Here is a 22,345-nt window from a genome sequence, read left to right on the forward strand (position 1 = left end):
GGAAATGTAGTCCTTCAGGGCTGTGCCGGAGCAGTGCGCATGCGCCGTGCCGGGGCGTGGGAGTGCACGTGTGCTGGTGGAGGCCGCGCCGCGAGTGAGCTCCCGCCTGGGGCTGGTGCCGGGGCTGCGGCTGCGCCTGCACCTTCGCCGCCTGCCGATCTCTCCCCTCCTCGGTACGGAGAGACTCTGCAACCCCGCCGGAGATGTCTGGGGCGCGGGAGAAGAAGCGAGCCAAGAAGATGAGGAACCAGCCGGCCAGCGTCACGCTGCCCGCAGAGCCGGGGCCCTTCGCCGGCGGCGGGAGCAGCAGCAGAGCCTGCCCGCCCCCAGGTACGGCTGTGGGAGCCCCTCAGGGCAGGTATCCCCTCTCCCCAGCCCGCACCTGCTCGCCGTGGGCTTCCTGCCCTGCCTTAGACTTCTTTAGTCCTGGTGCTGCCGTAAATCCCGTTAGTATGGGATTCTCTTTAGCATGAGGGACTTGTGCTGTCTCCCTGCCTGTAGTCATTCCAAAGCCACCCTGTGTAACCTGCTCTGTGTGACCCGGCCTTGGCGGGGGGGTTGGACTGGATGGTATCCACAGGCCCTTTCTGTACCCTGTGTATATCCACTTCTCTCTGTCATCCCTTCTATTACATAACGAATCCCTACGGTTCTTAGTCGTAAAATCAATTTGGATGTTATACCAAATCCATTTTCTCCCTTGTCAGACCTAGGGGCTGCTTTAGCATCCTGGCGCTATGATAAACGCCCTGTTTTTCCCTCAGACCTGCGTGCCCGCCCAGTTTGCCTCCTGTGTCTGTGAAGGGTATTGGCAGGAGGCAGCAGGGCGTGTCCCTAAAATGGCACTGTCCTGAGCATCCTGTACACAGGTAATCATTGGAGCTGAAGGATCCTGTCAGCTTGCATGCTAGATGCGCTTTTCATCTTTGTGGTTTCACCTGCATCCTCTATGCTTTAATCAGACCTCAACTTCCACCACCACCTTTCCATTGAGATACACTGTTGCCTACATTATTTCTGGGAAAAACCCCACACATAAAAGAACTTGTTATTGTGAGGCCTTTGGAAATTGACAAATTTCATCTTTGTGATTGAATGAAAAAAAATTAAGTGTCACTGCGTATTTAGATGACTGAAGAGTTCCTAAGCAGACAGAATGACATAGGAAATTATGCTCAGCCATGTCCAAAGATTTTGGAATGTAATTACAGGAGTACTGCCAGATTAAACACATTTTTCTAACTGTTTGTAACAGGGAACTTCTAAGATTATGTGGTTATGTTTTTCCATTCTGTTAAAAGGAGTGGATTTCCATCCATGTAACATTCCTCTGTAGTGTCAGTATCACAGTTTTACAGAGCTGTTTTGTAGAAACAGAAAAATTCTAAATAGGAGTTTTAAAACTATGGATCTATGTAGAAGCTAAAATAATTTAAGGGTTTTTTAGTTATTAAGTCAGTGATTGTTTTGCCAAACAGTCTTCTGTGTTCTGATTACAGTTTTTACTTCCTTCATTAAGGGGGTGTGTTTGTGATATGAGTTAATTTTGGGCAGTAAGCCTGTGCAGATTTGCTGACTGAGACAGCTTCCATCCCTCTCTCCCAGCTTTTCTTTCTCACCTTCATCTCAGTGTCTGGATAATGCTGCTCTCAGGTGAAACTCAGGTCAAGGAATTGTTCCACATAAAAGCTAATTTCTGTTTCTACACCAAATTATTTTTTTGGCAGTATGACTGCAGTTCTGCATAATGTGTGGTTGCAGCAGGCTGCAACAGTACTGATGCTGAAATAAAACTTCAGTTTCTTGCTTATTTGAAAAGGAGGTTCTTTGCCTTTTGAAGTTCTCATAAATTGAGGTGCTGCTGAATCTGCTGAATCTGGTTGGTCTTCATGCCAATGGTAGCATTTTTGGGACAAAGGGACAGACTTGTTTAAGAAGCTGATCAACCTGAAACCCGTTTTTTTTTTTTTTTTAATCTCTCACTCCAGTTCTGTGGACACACAGGTTGAGCTTCACTAGAGAAGCTCCCTGAAGCTATGGCCCCTTGTTCTCCCAAGCACTTGTCTTGCTGTAGTGGATGAAGTGATAGGAATAGCTGTCTGGACCTTTTTTATTTGGACTGTCTGGTATAAACTGCCTGAGAACCATATCTCAAGTTGTTGTAGAAATTCTAACTAAGGCTTACCTGAATATAAAGTGATCTAAACTAATGTATAATATTAGTTAGGCTGAATATACCCTGGTCTTTCAATAAGGATTCAAGGCCCTCTGAAACTTTAGGTACTTGTTAGGTGCTTAGCACTCCTGAAAGGTTCTGTCTGTACCTGAGGAAGCTTTACTGTAGGCTTTAGTTATTTAATTTCAGTGTTGAATTAAGTACTTGTACCAGACAAGTAGCTTACTGCACCAGCATAAATATATCATGCTTACCTTAATTATTGCTGTAAAAGAAGTATATGTCAGTTCAGAATGCATTTATAGAAGAAAGACCAAGGGGCAAACAGAAAAAATGACTTTGCTGTTTTGTTACTAACACTCTGACTAGACAATAATAAAAATCACTACAATGCTGCATGGACTGATTTTTCTCTGGCTCTTGGAGGCAAAGTCTGGATTGCATACCATTTTCAGAGCGTGCAAAAGTTACTTAATCTGCCAAAAGTTTGCTGCAGGGCAGTGTAAAATTCTTATTTATTCCTGTAAGAAAGGACTTCATTCTTCTGATTTCTAGTATTAAATATAATTGGAGGATTCTGCAATGCAGTTTTATGAGGAAAGACTAATAGAGTAATCAGTTACTCAGACTCTTTTGTGTTTCTCTAACCTCTTTTCATCTCTAAACCTTCCAGGAGATGGTCATTCTGAGCAGCAGCAGAAATTTTCAAATCAGTCATCTGGGCCTTCTTACAGGAAAGACCAATATTTTTCAAAGGGGCAAAGTAGAGGAGAGAGAGGCAGAGGAAGAGGAGGAGGATGGCAAGGAGGACACCAGAGTGTATCTGAGGAAATGCCAAAATACATAACAGGTTTGTATATGGGAAGAGGTAATAATTTATCTGTCCAGGGCAATTTGCTGGTGATTAAATTTGCTGTCTTTGTTTTTGTGCAAGAGCAAAAATTAGAACTGATGCTATGTTCTTCTGTGTTTCCTGATTTTCTCCAAAACACAGAAGTAGTTGTGAACTGGAATGAATGACTAGCTGTTGTTCAGTGGGTCCTTTCAGACTTCTGAGTGGAAAAGTTGCACCTGCTTGTAGTGAGGGGTATTCATTATGGATTGTTTGCCAGCAAAATAAGTACTGACAGACAGGCTTTTAATGTTGCCAGTGAAACTGATTTTACTCTTCTGTAAAGTAATGTAAGTTAAAGACAGCTTTTTGTCTATCAGAATGTTTGTTTAGAAGAGTAAATCAGCTGTGCAAAATGTGGCAGTGCTCTAATAGTAGATACAGCTCCACAAACATGAAATGAGACCAAACTCTGGATTTTTATTTGGTTGTTTTAAAGCAGTCTTTAATATGTTACTGCTACTGGGTTTTTTTTTCCGTTGCTAAAGATTTTTTAACTTCCCTGAATACCACTTGAAAAGATTGCTTTTCTAATTTAACAAAGAAATATTTAATGCAAATAGGACTTGTTGGTTAAACAGCTTTCAGATTCATTCATTTATAAATATTTGCTTGACCATATCTGTAAACTTTAGAATATTTAAAGAACTGAAATTTTTTCAGTGACAGTTTACAGTATTTACTTTTATGTCAAGAGGACAGTGGATGGTTGTATTAGGAGTAATTCCTTAATTTACAGACAGTATCCTCCTCTGTTTTGTTTTGCTGTTTGTCATTCTCTAATGCAGTTCTTTTCTTTCCAGTGTCTACCTTTGCTCAAGCTCGTGCTGCTGAGATCAAGGCCATGTTGAAAGCAGTTTCACAGAAGTCTTCCAACTCCCTGGTTTTCCAGACCCTCCCTAGGCACATGCGAAGGCGAGCAATGAGTCACAATGTTAAACGCCTGCCCAGGCGGCTCCAGGAGATGGCCAGGAAAGAGGTATGAGTGTGTTTTACAGCATTGCATGTAGTGGGCTCAGCCAAAGCACAGTGTTCAGCTCTATAGTTATTAATATTCAGACTTGAACTTCTGCCAGACTTCCTTGAGTACCCTAAACTTTGACTGATATTTGGATTCAAAATATTTCTACCTCAGTTTCAGGTGGTAGCTCAAGTAGGTCTCACTAACCACTTGGCTTTACTAGAGTAGTGATTAAGAGAGTTCACTAGGTTGTTCAGGTGGTACATTGGTCCCAGGTGGTCCAGGAGTCCTCAGTAAGACCTGGCTGCCTTGCACCCCACCCCAGCTTTAGGATGTGACCATGCCAGCCTCAGGCCAGCACAGCTGATGCAATGGTTGGAGTGTTACAGCTCAAATGTAGGAGATACACTGGGGTTATTGGCAGGCTGCATGCAGCTTAAGACTTACTAATTGATTAGTTCTAACAGCTCATGAAACTCATTTTATGGCAGTATCTCAGCATTTAGTCAGAATATGCCTATGGGGGTTACTTGCTCCTTACTCACTGTGGCCTTCCTGTATGTTTAAAAAGGAAAATTGATAGTTGATTCAGCAGATGTTGTTGGGAAATGATCTTGCCAGTGTTTGGCACTTATTACTTTATCATCTTTGAGAATTCTTAGAGTGGTTAATTGAATTTCCTTGGTAAATTTTCTGTGTGTTAAGGTTGACTCATAAGTTTATTCATTGCATCCTTTTTTTCCTTGTGTTGTCTTGAAGTTGAGACCTTACCCCTTCCACCCTGAATTCCTGAAGATGATTGTTTATGGTTTAGAAATTGTTTTGGATACTTCCCTGCCACATACCAATTGCATGTTTCTTAGGGTGTTTTATTGGATCTTCACAAACTGTACTCGTTTTACTGTTTTAGTTCACGTTCTTTTTGCTTTGTCAGACATGACAAGAGATGCAGTTTGAGCCTGTTTTCTAGGAACTGAAGGAAGAAGGCATGGGCTGTTTTGCATAGTTAGTTGTTATCCTTATTAAATCTAGATTTCTCTAATGTTTGTTTTATTGTGTCCTGCTTTTTTAACTCCTTTCATATGACAGTCTTTCTAACTTCTCCATACATGCACACACATCCCTTTTTCCACTCCACATACAAGTCTTGGATTTTTTGAGATTATTTAATTGGCCCTGGTGCAGCTGTATTTCTTCAGCCGCATTTTTTCTGTTTTTAGGTCTTTTGTTGTGACTTATGTGTTTGCATGGACTCACATTTTCTTGCACCTTGTCATATCTCTGGTACTTATTTTTATAAAGGTACTGCCTGTTACTTTTTGATGTTTGATCTACATCTTCAAAGTTATCTGTTTCAATTCTGCTGCATTTTCTTCATTTGTCTTAGATCCTTTATCATGACCATATTCATTGAAGCATTTACCTGGACCATTTCTTATCTGTCCAATAAGCTTAAAGATGTATTTTTCACATACAATGCCACATCCCTTTTTCTCTAATTGCCTTTCTGAGCCAGTCACCTGCCATTGATCCAGTGGCTTGTATTTTCTTCTCTGTGATGAATGATGGGTCTGATGGAAAGATAGTTCCATTTTTTTCAGTTCTATTTTGATTTCTTGGGTTGCTTCAGTGTTTTTAGAGTTCTTGGCACTGATCTTCTGTCTTTCTTTCCTTTGCTATTCTTATAACCAGTGGTCTGTTGTCAAGTGTTTCTTGGTGAGCTTACAAAGAATATTCTAAGAATCTTTTTATATGTCTTACAGTCCTATTTCTTTGTTTCACTTTTCTTCACAAAAAGAAAAATCAAACATTGATTGAATCACACCTTCCTCTCTAGTCATGCATCTACATGTAATAGTTCAGACCTTGAACTATTCAGTTCAGACTAGGTTATGAAAAATTTGGTTAAGATATTACCACAGTCCTCTTTCATCCACCTCTACATGTTTTACAACTGATAGGGTCCTTTCTGTCAGTCTGAGTCTGTACTGCTTCTCTATGAGCCCAAATCTCCAGGCATTTTCCATGTCACATTGATTTGTTTACATGAATGTATTGATATGTGGCAAAAACTTCACACAGGAGGTAGAAGCACTTACTATTTACTGTTAAGTTTCTGAATGTGGGGGGATTTTGTTTTATATATGGGTTTCAGTCAAACCTTGATGCACTTCTGTGGATGTGATTTGTGTAGAAAATTTCAAAGTTAGTTACCCTCAAGAATGATCCAACATGATATAACTTAATGTTAGTACTTCCTGTATTATTCTATTTCTTCCTTTTTCTTTTCAGATTCTTTTTCTCTTGAGATTTAATTCAGTATCCTCTCTTGTAAAAAACAGGCAGAAAAAGCTGTACATCAGAAGAAAGAACAATCAAAGACTAAATGCCGCAAAGCTAGAAGACGCCACATAAATTTGGTAGCAGAATTTAATCACAGGCAAAGAAAGAATATTTGGCTGGAAACCCATATTTGGCATGCAAAGAGATTTCATATGGTAAAGAAATGGGGATACTGTTTAGGAAACAGCCCTACAGAGAAGAGCTACAGGGCTTGTTACCGAGCCATGACAAAGCACTGCCTTCTTCAGGTACCACATCTACATGTTTTGTTTGATATTTTGCCAAGGTGATGAACTGCTTATTTAAAATGAATATTTCTGTCTCTGTGAAGTGCTGTAGTGTCAGCTTTTAATAAGACTAAGTAGGAGATGAATAATTTTATAAGTATAATTCTGGGTGGCAAATTTCAGAGAGAATAAGATGAACCTTTAAAGGATTCTTATGGAACTATGACTGAAATACTGCATTTTCAGTTTTCTCATGAGGTAAGAGATTAACCAAATCCTTACATCATCCACCTAAACAGCTATTTATTCTATGTCCTTTTTGATTTGTTGGTTTGAGAGGCAGGTTGACCCTCAAATGAGAAATTCCTCACCATTCTCTTACAGCCATTAATTTTAAGTTAAAAAGGAAACTTATTTCAATATGGCAAATTTTGGAGAATGAAAAGTTTCTACTGAAGTGTAAATTGTGAAGCCCTGTCTGCTGCTTTCTTAACAAGCTTACTTGAAATAGTTATCCTCACTTTGACACTATCATATTGTTTCAGGACTTATCGTATTATTGTTGCCTGGAGTTGAAGGGTAAAGAGAATGAGCTTCTGAAGCAACTTGCTCGAATATGTAGCATTGACACAGGTAAAATTTACATAGTTCAAAATAAAGATTCTGAATAGACTGAAGGATGACCCATACTTTTCCTTTTTTAGTAATGTGACAGTCTCAATAGTAGTAACAGAGTTGATAACAAAGTTGTGATTTTGAGTTGAAAACATAATTAAGATGTCATAGTCAGACTAGACATTTCTATTTCAGTGGCTTATTAATAAGCTAATTATGGCACAAAATCAGCCACTCAGCAGCCAGACTGAATTTCAGTTTTATTTTGTTTATTAAACAACATATTATTTTGTTCTTCAATAAGCATCTTCTCTTTTAGGATTGACATTTCAGGATGCTTCTTGTCTGTCTGGAAGATTTGAGGGTTGCCTGAATCTTTACCGAGCAGATCGCTATCCTGAGGATGTGCTTGGTCCTGTTACATTTATTTGGAAACCCAGGGATGGGTCTGAAAACAGACAGTTGTGGATCTGGGTGCATCCAGCTCTCAAGCAGGTGTTTTTTCCTATATAGTTGAACTCTAATTTATTTATGTATTGTGCGTTACTAATACTGAAGAGGTCATCTGAAAAGTATGGAAGAACTGGCTATAATACATGGTTTCAGGAACTAAAAGTTAGAAGACTATTTCCACTCTTAACAATATTCATGTTCTGCAACTTTATAAAAAGTTTGTACAGAAAGTGCTTGCTGCTGAGGTGTTCAATGTTTGAGCTTCTGAAAAGTTTTGTGGTGTCACTTGCTTCAGGATTTATGTGCAATATGATGTTGCTTCACATCCTTTGCACTGGCACCCCAGCAGACTAAGTTCAGTATCATAATAGCTAATTATAATCTGATACTTAGCTATCAGCTTTAAAAAAATGAAAATGAAAAAATAAGATGTTGTGCACAGGCAATTTTTCTTATGTTAATTTTCAAGAGAACAAATTCTTAGCAACTTTCTATATTACTTTCAGCTTTTCTTAGCGAATCTTTCACTTCAGCAGAATTTTTTTTTTCCTTGAAATCCATATAGGAAAATTAAATAATGAAGTATAACTTTTAAAAGTATTCGCAAGATTTACAGTGCACTGCATATCATCCTAATCCAAACCTCATTTTTCTTAAGGACATACTGAGGGAGTTAAAAGCAATTTTTCAGTGTTCAGAACCTGAAGAAGTCTGTATTACTGAGCCTGTTACAACATCAATTCAAGAGGAAAAACAAGTGGAAGTTATGAGGCTTGGCAATAAAAGAAAAAAGGAGGATAAAGAAGGAGAAAAAGCTGTGCCCGTGAAAAAAATAATTGGTGATGGCACTAGAGGTCCATTCCAGTCCTACTCTTGGATCGCACGGACTACTGGCATTGCAATCAGGTTTGTTCACAGTAGGGTCAGAAACTGTGGCCCATAACAACACAACATAGCTGCATTTCTGACTTAACAGTACTGGGGAAAATAATGCATGTTGTACAATTGTACATTCACCTGCAACTGTCGTGTTTCAGTGACAGAAGCATGGAGATTCTCAGATACCGGCTGATCGGCCCTTTATCGAACTCCGTCCTTACAGAGACACTGAAAGCAGCTTCTGTCCAAACAGTAAGTTGACTTTGAATGACTTTGGATGTTAGTGTAATTTTGGTAATGTTCTTAGAATGTGCAAGTGTGGTGGTTTGTATTAATTTCCTTGGTTTTTTGCTAGCAAGACCCATAAATTATCTAGCATTATTTTGCAAAAGGCGAACCTGTCTATTACTCTGGTGGCTTCTCTCTATTGAGCCTCTTGACTAATGCTGATCTCAGGAAGAACTCCCACCTGGATTTTAAGTGGGAGCTGGAAGAAAATAAAAGCAGTGGTGTTGTTGAATAGGCTGTGTAGTTTCTGCTGAGAAGTCCAGAATAATTAATATTCTCTTTGATAAATCATGCATTCTGTTTCTCAGGCAATGAGCTAGAGCACCTAGAACTAGGGGACAAGATATGTAAGGTACAGAAAACGTACATGTTTTCAATCAAATACAGAGTTTCTCTGTATTTAGGAATTTAGGATTTAGGGTTTTCATCCACTTCTTGGCATATAGCATCACTGTGGTTTTAATGGGGTTGTTTCTTGAAGCAAATATGATGAGGCCATGAAATGTCTGGCTTTTGGTAAAAAATAATGACAGAAGTAGGAAGTATTGGGGATTGCTTTATTTTTGGAACACAGGTTTAAATTGTACAGTTTATTAGAGATTATTGTAAAGTACAGGACTACACTTCATCAGGAAAAAATTACTTTGGTTTAAAACCTGAAGAGGAAGAAAGTGACTAGAGTGGTTAAGGCAAACTGAGAGTGAATTCATACTGATGGAAAATAATTAATAACCATTTGAGTTTAATTAGATATGTTGTTTTCCAGGAGATGGCAGATTCAGAGACAGAACTGAATAACTGGTGGGTAGAAAACTGCAAGGACTCTGAAAAAGTATCTCTTCATCAGTGTCAAAGTGCTATCTTTGAGCTATTGGAAGGTATTTAGCACATGGGTGCTGTGGGTGGAAGGGGGGGAAACTTAAAAGTGGTCAAAACTGGTATGCTAGTTAAGTTGGCATCAGTTTGGACATGCTTACTTTTTCATGATCAAGAGTCTCATGCCTTTGAGAATGTGCCTAGGTACTTTCCAGGGCATGGCAAAGAATTGAAAAATATTACATTGAGGGTATTTAAGGGAATTTAAATCCTCTGGGTAGTTCAAACTCTTAATAGAGAAACTAAATCTTGTTTGATATCTTTGTGAACTTAGATTTGGGATTGCTGATGGATATACAGTTTGATGTATACTTTCTCTCTCACCATATTCTTCAAAGGAAGGCAGTAAGCTGTACAATACATCCACAGATAAAATGGTAGCCTCCAATCCAAAGTAAAAGTATTATACTTTGTTTATATATGTTCATTTCTAAATTAACAGTTGTGTATTTGGCTGAATTGTAAATTGTCATAAAGTTAACAATATCTCCTCAATTTCTAGCACTGGAGCAGGTAAGGAACTGGTTTTGGTAGATCTCACTCTACTGCACTCAAGCTGTCTATCCAATGTGAGGCAGTTAAGCAGAGATGAGGTAAAACTTTTACAAAACAATTCTGAATTTCCTTTGTCTCTCTACACGTGCAAAACAAAGGTTGGTTCTTCTTTGAAATTTGTCAGATACAAAGGACGAATCCATTTTGTGACAGTGACCTCACTTTTATGCTAAATGTAAATAAAATTGCAAACCAAATCTTGCACTGCTCTTGTTGACTTTTTTGTTATTGGACATTTAACAAGCATTGGCAAGTTTTCAAAACATATTAAATAGAGTATTCTGGGTTGCTTCACTGGCTTACAGTGGTGTCACATCCCTGCAGGCAAAAATGCACAAAATACTAGTGCAGAAAAAGATCACAGCTTAATTGGTGATTTCATGGCAATGTTCATCTGTGTGTTTTTAAAGGAATGAGCTCACCATCAGATATGCCACCAGGTACAATACTTGGCCTCACTGTTGGAGATCCTCGAGTTAATTTGCCAAAAAAGAAGACAAAAGCCATGCCAGACTTTCAAAAATACCAAGGTAAAATCCCTTGTCTATATTATATGAAGAGATTTAGTTTTCTCTCTCTGCTTTTGTTTTCATTTCCTCTCATCTTCTATGGATTGTCTCTTACTGTTTTCCTCTAGATTTTGGTTCAAAATATTTCCCATTTCCAGAGCCCCTGACAGAACAGAAACAGCTTGAAAGTTGCATAGGTTTTAGAACAGCAGTTGTGAGGGAGGGACATGCACCAAAGCTGGTCTTGTGCTCAGTGGAAGCCTCTGTCTGACCATACAGATGATCCAGGTTCGAATCCTGGCAAGGCCAACCAGGTGCTAAAAACTCCATAATAAGTTTCTGTTTGGTGTTTAGTCTTCCTGATACTGTTTCTCTCTCCAAGAAGATATCTGTTATTTTTTGTTTATGGGGCTACCAGGTTGAAAGTTGCAATTCCTCTGTGAAAAAGTTATTACCTTTGTAGGATTAATATTTCAGACTGCCAAGATGCTGGTTATGATAGAAAATGAAAGGTGTAAGCCTAATCTCCCTCTGAAACTTTCATTTCAGTGTACGTGACATTTCAGTGCAAAATTCAAATTCATATGGATGTGAATGTCCTCTAAAATGTGTAAAAGTATGTACAGGATACAGTGGGGTTTGTGTACAGTGTTGGCATTCTCACTTAGACTGAGTGGACACAGGCTGCCTCACCTTACAGGAGAAATGTGTTAGCCAGCTAGCAAAGCAGTAACAAATAGGACAAGTTGAAAGTTCCATAGACTTCAAAATATTGAATTTCCTTGGTGGTCTGTTTGCAAGACACTAGAATAATCTAGTCTTATGTATCACTTAGGTCAGGTTGAGCACCTACTTCAGTTACTTTGTTCTTTGCACAATTCTGCTATTTTCATTTTCTTACATCTTCCTATCCTACTCTCTGTACCTAGAATAGTCTTTCTATTAATTAGTTCTGCTCAGCTAACTTTCTCATCATTAGTGTTCCTGTTGGAAATGCTGCAGCATACATGAGCTCTACTTTGGTTCCTTCCTGCTGAGAAGTAAGGTGAGATATGTAGCACTTGTTTACAGGTACTGGTTTGAGCTGCTAGAAGAGTTAGCAACTACAGAAAATAATTTGGTGTCTTTCATTCTGCTTGTCATGTTTGTGAGGCTGTGTTCAAGAAGGCAAGATCAACAGAAGGCATTTAGGGATTTTAAATGTCTCATAGTGGTTTCTCTCCTGCTGCCAGAGCTGATTTTCCCTCAGGAAGGATGGCTGTGGTAAAGAGGTAAGACAGGGAGTCAAGAGCACCTCTGTGTTTTTTCCTTTGGCTGGGTAGAAATGTCCATCTTCAACATCTTTCTACCTGGGGTTATCGTTCACTTGAAAAATATATTTCATACCAAAAATACTCAGAAAATCTGGTGTTGCTTTTTTGTTTCTTTCTGAGTATTTTTTTTTTTCATCATAAACTTAAAACTTCTTCTGTCCTCTAACTTTTATTTAGAAGGAGAGGAGATCCTTGTTCAGCTAGCAGGGAGAGGTAAATGGAGAAATATCTTCTAATTTAGGTTCTGCTAAATAAGTTAATGTTACACAGAACTGAAAAAGTTGAGTAGGCAGAAGGATGAGAGAAGACAGACAATACCACTGTCTTTCAGTAGAACTTTCCTGAAAAAAAGACTTCTCTAAGATCTGTAATTCCATTTCAGTGCTATTAATGTCCCCCCTCTGAAAAAAAAGAAATTGTTTTATGAGCCTTCGAATTGCATAAACTTTCTGAGCCTTGATTGTGTTGTGACCTTACTCAGGTATACTAATATTGTGAGCTGACCTCTACTAAAAATGTTAATAATAATTTGTCTTAATCACATCCTGTTCATTGAGCAATAAAAGGGAACCAATGGTGTATTCCACACTTTTTCCCTGTTTTTTTGCTTCTTGGACATTCAAGTACTATTAGGATTAATATTAGTAAGATTGAAATAGCACTCTATATGTTAGCATATAGATTCTGTATGTTTTAGCCTCTCTTGTTCTTTAGTATTGTATAAAAGCCAACTGATTGTCTTAGATAAACTTTGCTAATTTAAAGATGCATTGTTTGTCTAAGGAGTGAATAGTTTAGGTAAGTTATGGCCATCACCTTTGCTTGGGATTGTTATACATGCAGTCTGTGGAATGATACGTATCTGTTCACATTGCTTTTTATTTCCAAAATGCTGTTCTGACATAAGCCTGTGTAGTTCTTCCCTGTAACACACTAACAAATCAAATGTAATTTCAGTCTTTCCCAGTTACTTTATCTCTTCAATGCATATGCATATGTGCAAACTGTGTTATGAACACAGGCTGATCAGATTTAGTCAAAACAATTGTCATTTCTTCAGGCTGGAGTCAAGACTCCCAGTAAGCAGTCAGTTCTCACATGACTGCACATTAGTACTGTTCTTTTCTCCAGTTTAAAGTACACTTCTGACACTTTGATATGTTGTTGTTATCTTGTCTGGAGAAAACAAATTCCACTGCCTTAAAAAACAGTCAACATGGAGTATGGTGAAACTTCTACATATTCAGTAAATGAGCTGCTTGGAAGGAGAATACTCCCTGAACGATATGTGAACTAAAGTTTCTTCTGCAGACACAGAGCTGGGTCCATGCCTGTACATGCACTTTTTGCAGGTATCTGTCCCCAGCTGTCCTGCACCCACCCTCCCTGCATGCATAGGGCTCTCAGACTGCTCCTGGGCAATGTTTCTGTTTTTTGCTTTTTTTTTTTTTGAAAAAGAGAGAAAGGAAAATGTTCAGCTAGAACTCTTAGACCTGTCTTCTAAGACAGATAATCAGCTATGCAAATCAGATCCATAGTTTGAAATGGAACAAAGCCTTCTATCTGCCTGTATTGTCTAAGTAGCAACCATTGACAGCAGAAGTAGCTTGTTGATGAGCTTCATATGCTTAGTAGTGCAACTTCCTATTTCCTAAACTAGCCCTAATATCTTACTTTCACTATTACCAGCAACTTATTTATCAGTAAGGTTATTTCCCCAGAAATCCTAAAATATGGACTGAAGAAAACGGGAGAGAGGTAAGAAGAACTTGTGTGAGGATTTGGGATTATTATTTGAGTTGTAGTATGCTTAGTAGAAAGAATAAATTCTCCAGGTTCAGTGAGGATCAAAGAGAAGGAATGTACCAAGTTAGAGAAGAATATTTTAGGCTAATAAGAGGGATATTGGATGAGTGGTAGGGATGAAAAGAGGCTGATTTAAAAAGTCTTTCTATAGTGGGGAAAAATATTCATGCCATTATAGAATGCAAGAATTGCCAAGAACTCTGAGAATATGACAAGGATAGGCTGCCTGAACTGTAGTAATAGAAAGAAATGTTAAAAAAAGCAGAGAAATTTGCAGTGAATAATTTGCAGTTGAAGGAACTAGAACACGTTTAAATAATTTAACATAAAGAAATTCTGGTCTTCACAAATGCTTTCTGTACAAAAGATGGAAAAGGTACTTTCCTTACCTTATGAATGTAATTGTGTGCCCTTCCCCCTTGGTTATCTGAAGGCATTCCCTACCACTACCACACACAGTTCTGTTCCTCTTTTCCTCCTTCTTTTGAAGCATTAATACTTGCTTTCTCTCCAGGCAGAATGTGCTCTGCCTTTAGGAGTGTTAAGCTCTCTTAGGTTCCTGCTCAGTTTCCTGTTCTTAATTTTTTGCAAGAGAAAGAATAATTGGCAAGGATTCCCTTTTTGGTTTTATTGTTCTTAATATGAAGGAATGCTGCTGTAATCTGATAATTTCTTTTGCATTTCTTCTCCTCACATAAATCTAATTCATTAGCAAGAATGCATGGTAAGTATCAGTAACATCATCAAGCTGTCACAAGTGCTGCAGTAGTTAATATTTTTTGCCAAGGATTTTGCAACTTTTAGTAATGCGTGCATCGAAAGACTTTAAAGAAATAATTTAAAGAAATGGATTTTAAATAAATAGTTATAGCAGTTATGTTTGACAGTACCTATTGCTAGGTTACTGTTAGTACCATTGAGTAATCCAGATCTTCTGTCTTTCAGTTTTTGTCTACATTACTTGCAAAAATTAGCAGAACAATTTTAAAAAAGACTTAAATAATTTTAAAAAATGTTCCAAACCCTGACACGTTATGTTGCTTTAGTATGTAAGACCTTGTGGATGATGAAATAAGGAGCAATCCCTCAAAGTTTTTAATCACAGAGCTATTAATAGGTCCATTGTACTGTTTCTTGGTAAGAATTACTGTACTTAAATGGATCAGCATTCACTACATACTGTACTGTACATTTGAAGACTGTTAATCCTTAATCACTAAAGGTAGGTACACATCTTCTTTGCTTTCTTTAGTTTGTAGAACTGAAGAAGGTAGGTTATTTAATACTTCAGCAATCCATTTTAAAGCTACAATTGTTGTTTATCTTCAGTAATACACACAACTGTGGATTTGTGCAGCCATAAGCAAGAACAGTCCCTTCCTTGAAGCACACAGCCTAAAAAGATCCAGAGCAGGAAACTAGTACTAAATAAGTGTTGCATGCTAGCCATACAAATGTTTACTGTATGTATATTTCTTAAAGGTAACTGTTGTTTCTCTTACAAGTTTACTTAGGCAGACTTATTTCAGGCTTTGCAATACTGCTCTTTCTGATTTTCACCAAATCTGTTGAGCTTCATACTCTGCCAGAAAGGCCAGATTCCAGAATATTAAAGGTGGTATGTACATTGCCAACAGTCGTGTCTTTTGTTAAGAAGTGCTGGTGAGAAAATACCAGATTAGTCTTTCTAACATTAACAGGTGATTTCATATTTTGTATTTGGAAAAACATGTGATAGTAAAATATGGCAGAAGTACTGATGCTTGTCAAGCTTTTAATTAGGCTTTTCTTGGTTGTCTGCTCTTTATACTTATGATATGGAAGTGGCTTTGGTAATTTGGTGCTTAAACCACACAAATTGTTTGAATTTTTTTAAAGGCTCTTTTCTTTTGTAGATAATGATAAAGTTAGGCAGCTGTACCTGAAGGGTGTACCTGCAGACTGTGCTCACAGCTTTATCTGGGACCATGACATCTGTAAGAACGTCACTGAAAATAAAATCTCAGAGCAGGTAACTAAGTGGTGGATTGCCATGGAAGAAATGGCTAATGGTTCATAGAGTCCATAGAAAGAGACTCTTGAAATTTGTATAAATCTAATGACATGGAGTGGGTTTTTTTGTAGCTTTTGCATAGTGTTCTTGCATAGCCATTGGGTTGCCTACAGGACTATAGTTGTAGGTTTATATAAAAGAAAGGTTTGGAATTGGATTTTCATACATCACCTTGACTTGTGCAGCAGAAAAGAGTGACACAGGAAAGCTCCTGCCTTTAGCTGTAGTCAGGATGATTCTCCTGATGAGAGCTGTGGAAGTTGAAAGGAAAGAAATCCTGTGTTTCTGAACTGTGGGTTCTGCTGTGGGTGTTCTGGGCAATAACTTGTGATTTGTAGAGAACTTCAAGTTTGCTGTTACAGGTTTGAAATCTCTCTTGACATTTTCATTGACAATGGAGGGCAGCCCATAAAGTCCATGGATAAAAAGGTGATTTAGTCCCAAGAGGTGATGAACTTTCAGCATCATTGTAATCAGAAAGAGAAAACATTTGTATGGCAAAAACATATTTATAAAAATTCTTTCATAAAATTAATTTTGTGCTCTTTCAAACTGTCTGACATAGTGTAAAAAAGTAGAGTACTTAGAAAATATTACACTAGCACATGACAGTTATCAGCACAATTTTTTTATATATGACAGTATTTTTTATCCTGTCATGAAATTTAGTGTTTACTTGATAAAATACAGGGAGTCTGATGGTCTTTCTACATTTTTTCATAAATGTATTGTTAATATGGTACAATGGAATATAACAACTAGTGGTTGATAAAACCTTGGTGCCAGCATGCTTTATGTGAAACTGATGACCAAATCTTCTTCCCATCCCTTTGGATATAGTTCAATTTGTTCCATGTATATTGACAGACTAAAAGCACCTGTTCAATCTAGTCTTATGAGTCTATAAATACAAAGTTGTTTTTCTTCCTTCATCTATGTTGTACCTGGTACCTGCTCTTTATCAAGGACTATGGAAGTAAGAAGGGGAGAAAAAGGGTGCTTAATGCTCTTTTCTAAAATAATTTTTCATGCCTTGATGAAATTCTGTTCAGAATTTTCCCTAGCTGTAGACTCACCTTTTCTCTGTATACTGGAAGGGTATCTGGAAGAGGGAAGAAGAATGGTTATTAACTTATGGGAAATGTCTCCTCCTTCTCAGGATTTAAACCACATGAGAGCTCAGTTACTGGTACCTGGATCACACCTTGATTTGGGTCCTTGTGAATCTAAGATTCCCATATTGTTGGTGCAGCAGCCAGGGAAAATGGCTGGAGAAGATCGACCAGGATGGGGGAGTGGCTGGGATATCTGTCTCCCAAAGGGCTGGGGCATGGCTTTCTGGATCCCTTTTGTAAGTGACTTTGATAGCAAATTGCAAGTACATTTGATAATTTATATAATTTTGTATGCATTCATCGATTTTAGAGCATGTACTTCACATTGTATAACTAATTCCCATGACAGGATCAAAATCTCACTTTAAAAAATGGTGTATGAATTGGTTCATGACAGAAGCTTGGTCTTGAAATTTAATAGCTTTTCATGTCTTCTTTTGGGTACAACTATGCCCAAATGGCAGTCTAGAAGCAGCAAATCAGTGGGGAGTCAGGAGAGAAAGCTGTAGCTATGCCTCTCTGTGTTTCTACAAGCATATGCCTCTAAAGAAAAATAATTTGGTGCCTGCTGCTAATCAATTTCCTGCTATCTACACCTCTATCACCAAGGTATCTGATTTGGGAGAGAGCTTAAAACTGAGTTTGAGTTAAGCTTGAATACTCCTTTAGTGCTGATTGAAGTATCCTGCTTTTAGTGTTTAGGTGGCAGTTTTAATACTTAATAAAGTTTTAATTCTGCCGTTAAAATTATGCTTTTGAATGTGCAGGGGATTTAGTTGCAGTGATACCTGTTGTAGGGTTAAAATACATCAGGCAGTATGTATGACAGTGGCTGTCAAAGAAATACAACATTCCTGCCAATGTACAAGATCAGAACCTGTGAAATTCTCTTTGGTTTTGTTGATAGTTTTTCAGAATTAAATTTAAACAGCATGACTAACATTTTTTGTTGAAATTAGCATCTATAACTGTGAAAACCATGATTAAGTTTATTTTTTAAAGTTTAGGTGTTAGGCTTGCAATTTTCTAAGGAATTACCCTCTGGGCATTAATGTTTTGTTTCAGCTAGGAACCTGGAATTGGTTCAAATATTGCTGTTTGGGTGTTTGATTTTTATAACAGATATATCGAGGTGTACGAGTTGGTGGCTTGCAAGAGGCATTAAAGCATTCTGAATACCAAAGAATACCTCACACTCCAAATGATTTCCCAGACTGCCAGGCAGGAATGCAGTTTGCCAAAGAACTGGAAACCAGTCTTCTTGAAAAATTCAAACGGTAACATTAATTTAAAAATTGATGGTCAGAATGACAAAAATGAATGCTACTTAAAATATTCCCTTAATTGTCTTTTGTTGTGTTCATTTACACTTGGGCTTTATTGAGATCTTTCACTAATGTTTTAATTCTCAGTTTTATAAAACAGAAAGGACTCCTAGATATATTTAACTCTGCTAAACAGGGCATATAAATTAAACTCTTCTATTCCCAGAGACGTGCTCAGTTATAGAGCTATAACAAGGATGCATACCAATAAAATAAACAAAACTATTTTGAGATTCCTACGCAGCAAATGGGGGAGGAGGTAAGAGAATGAAAAGGACTGTGTCAAAGTATGTACCAAGTGTAAAAGTAAATTAGGAGGTAAATTTTGGTATCTAATTTTAAATATCAGGTATTCTGAAGTTTGCCTTAATTTTTACTGCAACAAAGAGAATGCTTAACCATGAGTTTGGAGTAGTTGGAGGTGTCCTCTGCACCAACTGGTGTTGGTTCCCCTTTCAGATAGGAGGGGAAAGTAGAAGTTTGGAGGAAAATGTGGTGGTGTCAGTCACAGAAGGTAGATGTTTCCAGCATGGCTGAAAGGATATCATTGACAGATACAGCAGCATTTTCTAGATTGTAATTTTTAATGTCTTGTTCAACGAGGATAGAAGGTTAATTGTGCATTCCCTTTCTGTTTTAAATACTTGATTTTGAAAATATTCTTACCTACTTACTTGATTTATCGTGTAGACGTCCACCCGCGAAAAGGGCAAATTATGTCAAGCTGGGTACTCTGTCTCCTTTCATCTGTCCTTGGGGGCAGCTGACCAAGAACTGGGAAGGAAGAATGAATGCTTCAGGAGGACTTCTGTGTCCTTCTTCCCTACACCCTGACTGCTGCACAAGTGAAGGGCAGACCCTTTGTGACCCCAACGCAGAAGTGGTCAGAGAAGCTTCCCCTGAGAATGGTGAGGCAGAGGAGACCATGGAAATAACAAGTTCAGAAGGTGCCCTAACTTCAGAGGATGTTACAAGCACCCAAGATTCTGGTGAGAGAGATGAAATGAAGACAAGTGACTTTATTGTTCTCAGGTATGTCAAAATGATACACACATTTTATTTCTTTTTGGTATTTGTTCAACTGGGGAAAGGAAGAGGTCAGCCTTGATTATTAAGATGAGAGAATTATTTCATCCAAATACAGTGATTTTTGTTAGGAATCAGAATCTGCTGTTAAGTGGAAATCCTACTTTTCTTCAGCAAAATTGATGACTACATAAAAAAAACCTCCTTAAATTATCTTAAATGTAACACTCTAGAGTTTACTGTGCTCTTAGAGTTGGCATGTTCTGATTCTTCTAGGTAAATGGAGCTTTTGGAGGCTTATATTTGTGAATGTGTGTGAAAATCATCTTGCATTCTCTTCCCTAATACATCACCACAGGTGGTTCTTGCACTCCTTAACAAGGTCTCTAGAAAATAGAGAATCCCCTGCATTCCAGTGCAACACATGAGGGCAGCAACAGTATTGGAAAGTGCCAGAACACAGGTCTCATTTTTGTGTGGTTACCAGGGGAAGAAAACATTGAAAGTTCTGGACTGCATTAGTGTTATTAGAGTGTTTGTGGTTTTAACAACCTTTAGGGGTTTTAACAAGTAATGTCTCCTTCCTTCTGAAGAAGACCCACTAACCAGTGTTCTTTTTAGGCCAAGAGGATTCAAGTAGCAGCTTGGAAGGTTACAGAACACCCCAGGGCTTTTTTAAAGTGTGCTTTTGCAAATATGTGGGGTGCTGGATTTCTGTTGATCTACTTGTTAATAACTATCTGTGTTTACTTTTGAAAATTTTTAATAGGAGTGAGCAACTACTAATGCAGTTATCAGCCTGGTGTTATCCCACTGCTGGGAAAGATCGGCGAATCCGCCTTATTTCTCGACTGGGACAGAAGGAAATGACTGAAGATGTTTTTTTGCCAATCTTGATGAGATACCCAAGGGCTCTCATCTGGGTCCACTTGTCACTCTTGAGAAAGGGGAACCCTGAATTACATGCCATGATTTGCATCCCAACAGAAGATGACTTGCTGCATCTAAGCAAAGACAAACTCTTCTGTGGTCCACAAGAGCCCAAACACCGTGACATATTCAAGGACAAGGTACAGAAGCAAAAAGAGGAGAAGAAGAAGAAAAAGGATAATGTGAAGTCTCTAGAGAGTGACCCTGCAGGCATTGTGGATGAAGAAGCAACTGAGGACCATGAAGACATCATTCTTGGTCTTTGGTCAGATGCTCTCCCAGATGTTACTTCTCACTGCTCCAGGACTGTCTTGGGATATGTCACTCGAGGGGATTTCTCGTTGGCTGCAGGCTGTGGAGAAGCACTGGGTTTTGTTAGCTTGACTGGGTTAATTTATATGTTACACAACCAACCTGCAGATAAAAAAGGGCTTGTTTTGTTAAGGACTCCAGCATCTTTACAGTACAGATTTGCAAGACTTACTATTGAGGTTTAAGCATCATTGCAATACAGTAGAATGCCAAAAATACCTAAGAATTCTGTGGCCTTTCAGATTTGTCTCAAATTTGAGGTTATTCTGAACCCAAACAGCTCTAAGATTATGAAATAATTAAAAGGCTTTTTAGCATTCTTCAAGAAAATAACTAATGCATAAAGAGACTAGAATTACTTTTGATGTCTGCATTGCTAAGGATTCCTGACAGATCATTGTCATGATCTTTATCTCTAAAGAAGCATATTCTTCATCTTTTCTCCTCAAAGCAGTGGATGCTGTAACAATGTACAGGAAATAATTGTCTTAATTTTAGAAGTCTTTGCTCAGATGGACTGTAAATTGACAGTGCACTTTCACATGTAACTGCATGCAGTCTGATCCAGTGTATATAGCAAGTGGCTTTTCTGATTCTTCATATTTGAATACACGTGGCTGCACTGCAACAAAGCTGTGTAGAGAAAGCTGAATGCTTAAATGAAATGCAAATAAAATATAGACCAGCTGTGTAATTTTGAATTATAGCAACTGGAGGTCTTAAACTGGAAAGCATATCAGTTTGTCTCTCTAGTCTGAAAGGAAATAAGCCTTTCAGAGGGAAATTGTTAGTGGTGGGTCAGTGCACATTTTCTGTTAATAACAGGGGATATTTTTGTTCCTCAAAACATGAATTTAGTTTTGTATGCAATGTGCTAAAATTGAAGGTCTCTTCATGTTACAGTACAGTTCATGATATTGTTCAATCATAAAACTTGTAAAGTATGCTGGGGGGTAAAGGGAGAAAGGTGTTTGATTTGCCTGGGGCAGTGTGGGTAGGTTGTTTGTGTTCGGTGTTTTGTTGGGATTTTTTTTTTAAATGATAGCCTTAAGCATCTAGCCATTCTGAGTTAAGGAGCTTGAAAAGGAATTTACAGTAATATGCTGTAGTCTAGTAGCAGCATGATACAAATATATGCTAGTTGGTAAAATTATCCTGAAATGATCATGTACAAATAAAAATGTAATGTATTCTTGAATTGGTAGTCTATTGACTAAATTTGATTCTTAGAGAAATTAAACAAGGATCAGTTAATTTCTTTTTCTTTCTAAATGTCAAATATTCAACTTAATTTCCTCTTTCACAGTTTTGTTTGAAAGTCTTAAGCAAATTTATTAATGTTGTCTGGAATTGTTGGAAGAAAGATTTAGTGTGCCTTACCCCCAGAATTATTAAAATATAGGACCATTTAAATATGGCACACACATGGAAAAGGAGCAAGAAAGGAACATCTGATTGCAAGGGAAGTATTGGAAGTGGGGCTGGATTTTTTATTTTTTTTAAAGTTTTCAGAAGATGGATTGTAGAATGTGCACCAGCAATGAGAGTTGTGATGGCATGTGGGAAAGAAAAATGCAGTTTCCAGCACAGCTTGGATTGCAGCTGCCTGAGAAATCATGCTGAATGGCTCCTCACTGCTCACCTTTGATGCACCTGATAAAGCAATCATGGTCCCAGAAAGGTCCTGGGAA

At 38.0% G+C, this 22,345-nt stretch overlaps 1 protein-coding gene across 1 annotated transcript; it reads left to right on the forward strand.

Annotated features, from left to right (window-relative positions):
- Positions 1 to 40: 40 nt before the first annotated feature.
- On the forward strand, positions 41 to 21,908 carry POP1 (POP1 homolog, ribonuclease P/MRP subunit). The gene is made up of 15 exons (XM_079300968.1): positions 41 to 330; positions 2,850 to 3,026; positions 3,872 to 4,047; positions 6,372 to 6,620; positions 7,145 to 7,232; positions 7,534 to 7,709; positions 8,326 to 8,573; positions 8,705 to 8,798; positions 9,601 to 9,712; positions 10,676 to 10,795; positions 15,789 to 15,904; positions 17,106 to 17,297; positions 18,184 to 18,338; positions 19,077 to 19,418; positions 20,182 to 21,908. The coding sequence occupies exons 1-15, from the start codon at positions 204 to 206 to the stop codon at positions 20,837 to 20,839; spliced, it is 3,030 nt and encodes a 1,009-aa protein (XP_079157094.1). The 5' UTR covers positions 41 to 203; the 3' UTR covers positions 20,840 to 21,908.
- The last annotated feature ends 437 nt before the right edge of the window (positions 21,909 to 22,345 follow it).

Source organism: Erithacus rubecula, assembly GCF_903797595.1.
Source record: "Erithacus rubecula genome assembly, chromosome: 3".
NCBI classification, from domain to species: Eukaryota; Metazoa; Chordata; class Aves; order Passeriformes; family Muscicapidae; genus Erithacus; species Erithacus rubecula.

Bases quoted from the DNA above. Each gene is read 5' to 3' on its own strand.
- POP1 (XM_079300968.1), top strand. From the start codon at position 204: ATGTCTGGGGCGCGGGAGAAGAAGCGAGCCAAGAAGATGAGGAACCAG. The intron at 8,799-9,600 runs GTAAGTTGACTT...GTTGTTTTCCAG, and splicing joins AAGCAGCTTCTGTCCAAACA to GAGATGGCAGATTCAGAGAC. The intron at 9,713-10,675 runs GTATTTAGCACA...GTGTTTTTAAAG, and splicing joins TATCTTTGAGCTATTGGAAG to GAATGAGCTCACCATCAGAT.